Raw genomic sequence first — 2,108 nt, forward strand, 5'->3', positions numbered from 1 at the left:
TCAGTTGACATCATCTTAAATTCTACAGGTTGAGATGATCTAGGTATATTTTAATACATTACTATGTGTTAACACATTTTATACATTTGTCTTCTTATACATATAAATTGTCTAATTAATTTATTTTGTTTGATGTGCAGGTATGCCACGATTTAAAAGGTTCATAGGTAAGAGTCGACCAAGGTACAAAAGTTTGAATATATCAAACAAATTAATTTAGTTCCATTTGTTGACCGATGAATATGATTCTAACAGGGACCTTAACTCCTCTAAAGGATGTAACGGGCATTCTAAGGCTACCCAATGCAAGTGTTTATTAATGGTACTGAGTAGCACTTCTGCGAACAATGCAGCAGCTATATAATGGACATAGGCATTCATATCCTCTATCATGGCATGTACAATAAATGGACTTTTATCATGCAGGTTTCATATGGTGGCAGAATTTGATGACAAAAAGCACAGTTGCCACAAGCGCCTTGCATAGCACAATGAATGCAGACAGAAAGCCTCTGAACCTAACAAATTCATTGGGGTAACCAAGATTCTTCAGTCTTGTTCGAATCTTGTCTTTGTTTTAGAATATTTGTTATGATTTGATCTGCTATTGTTAACAAGTGATCCTTATGTTATTTTGACTATTGGAAAAATTTAATGTTGTTGCTCTTTTTTCTCAGAACTATTGGCTTCTACTATATAAAAGTAGCTATTTTGCCATTCTCTTTCTCATCTGGTGATACCCTTTTGATAGGAAAGTAGCTACTGTGGCTGCTTAATGTAGGTTGCTAAAGTGAGATGGCCAGGGTCCTGCAAGTACTGGTGTATCTTCACTAATACATTTGGCTGGTGAATTGAGAAGCAGACTTTCAGAAGAGGAGTGACAAGAGATAATTGCTATAAAGGCACGAGTGCCCTATAAAGGCCAACAAGGTGACTATTATATAATGGGTATGTCTTGAAAACACCTTTTCCTCCTGGTATATAATTATATATACATTACTTGGAAATTGTGTACATAGTCATGTGAATGATATGGAGTCTATTTCATGCAATCCTGCTATTAAGTGTATTATACATGTAATTTTTAATTGCTATAGGTAATGGATATGCTTGGGCCAAGTTTATGGGATGTTTGGAATAATAACTCTCACACGTAAGTATAAATACACTGAGTGAAGGATATTTCTATCATCATTGTACCATGTAAGTCAGCAATATCAAGTTTTTGTTTCACAGGATGTCCATTGAAATGGTAGCCTGCATTGCTATAGAAGCTATTTCAATATTGGAGAAGCTTCACTTAAGGGGGTGAGATTCTCATTTAACATTTCACCTGTTTTAGTTCTTTTTAATTAGAGGTAATTTAGAAAATTTTACATAATTTTGACTAATGTACAAGAGCTTTGGCAGGTATGTTCATGGGGATATGATGTTAAACCTGAAAACTTCTTGCTTGGTCAGCCAGGGACTCCTGATGAGAAAAAACTATTTTTATTTGATCTTAACTTAGGTAATTCATTAGTTCTGCAAATTATGGTGCCTTTTTTTTTTTTTTTTTTTTTTTTTTTGTTATCTTATTATATACTTTTCTTGGGTGATCTTACAGAAACTAAATGGCAAGATTCTTCAACTGGCTTGCATGTTGATTATGATCAGAGGCCAGATGTATTTAGGTAAGGGGTACAAGCTACTGGATATATGTAATGGAGGAAAAAAATATTATATAAGGTGAACTTACGTATCAAGACGACTATCAATTGCTGATTTGGTTGCATTTCCTGTGCCTGTGTTTTAATGATCTTGCATCTGTATTTGTTGCAGATTCAGATTCTAGTAGTTCTTCTGATGATGACTCAGATGGACACAAAGCATCTGCTCTCACAAAGCAGGTATAATTATTACCTTATATTTGCATGTTAAACTGTGATGGTTATAACATCCTGAAGTTATCCTATCTTGTATGTATCAACCTGATATGGTTAGGGTTAATTAAAAAACTATTGGTCTTATGTGCTTGCAGGATCAGGCTTGTCTTGCAGCAAGCATAATAGATAGAAAAGGTGTTAATAATTTGACTGATGGTGATGGTAAGTCCTTTGTCCTCCAAA

The 2,108-nt window shown here is 34.3% G+C and overlaps 1 protein-coding gene across 1 annotated transcript; it reads left to right on the top strand.

The window, feature by feature from the left end:
• The first annotated feature begins 884 nt into the window (after positions 1 to 884).
• Positions 885 to 1,525, top strand: LOC109167398 (casein kinase 1-like protein HD16). The gene is made up of 4 exons (XM_019316418.1): positions 885 to 948; positions 1,099 to 1,153; positions 1,237 to 1,308; positions 1,411 to 1,525. Exons 1-4 carry the CDS (start codon positions 945 to 947, stop codon positions 1,508 to 1,510), a joined length of 231 nt encoding a protein of 76 aa, XP_019171963.1. The 5' UTR covers positions 885 to 944; the 3' UTR covers positions 1,511 to 1,525.
• Positions 1,526 to 2,108: the final 583 nt, after the last annotated feature.

This window comes from Ipomoea nil, unplaced genomic scaffold (assembly GCF_001879475.1).
Source record: "Ipomoea nil cultivar Tokyo-kokei standard unplaced genomic scaffold, Asagao_1.1 scaffold3162, whole genome shotgun sequence".
NCBI classification, from domain to species: Eukaryota; Viridiplantae; Streptophyta; class Magnoliopsida; order Solanales; family Convolvulaceae; genus Ipomoea; species Ipomoea nil.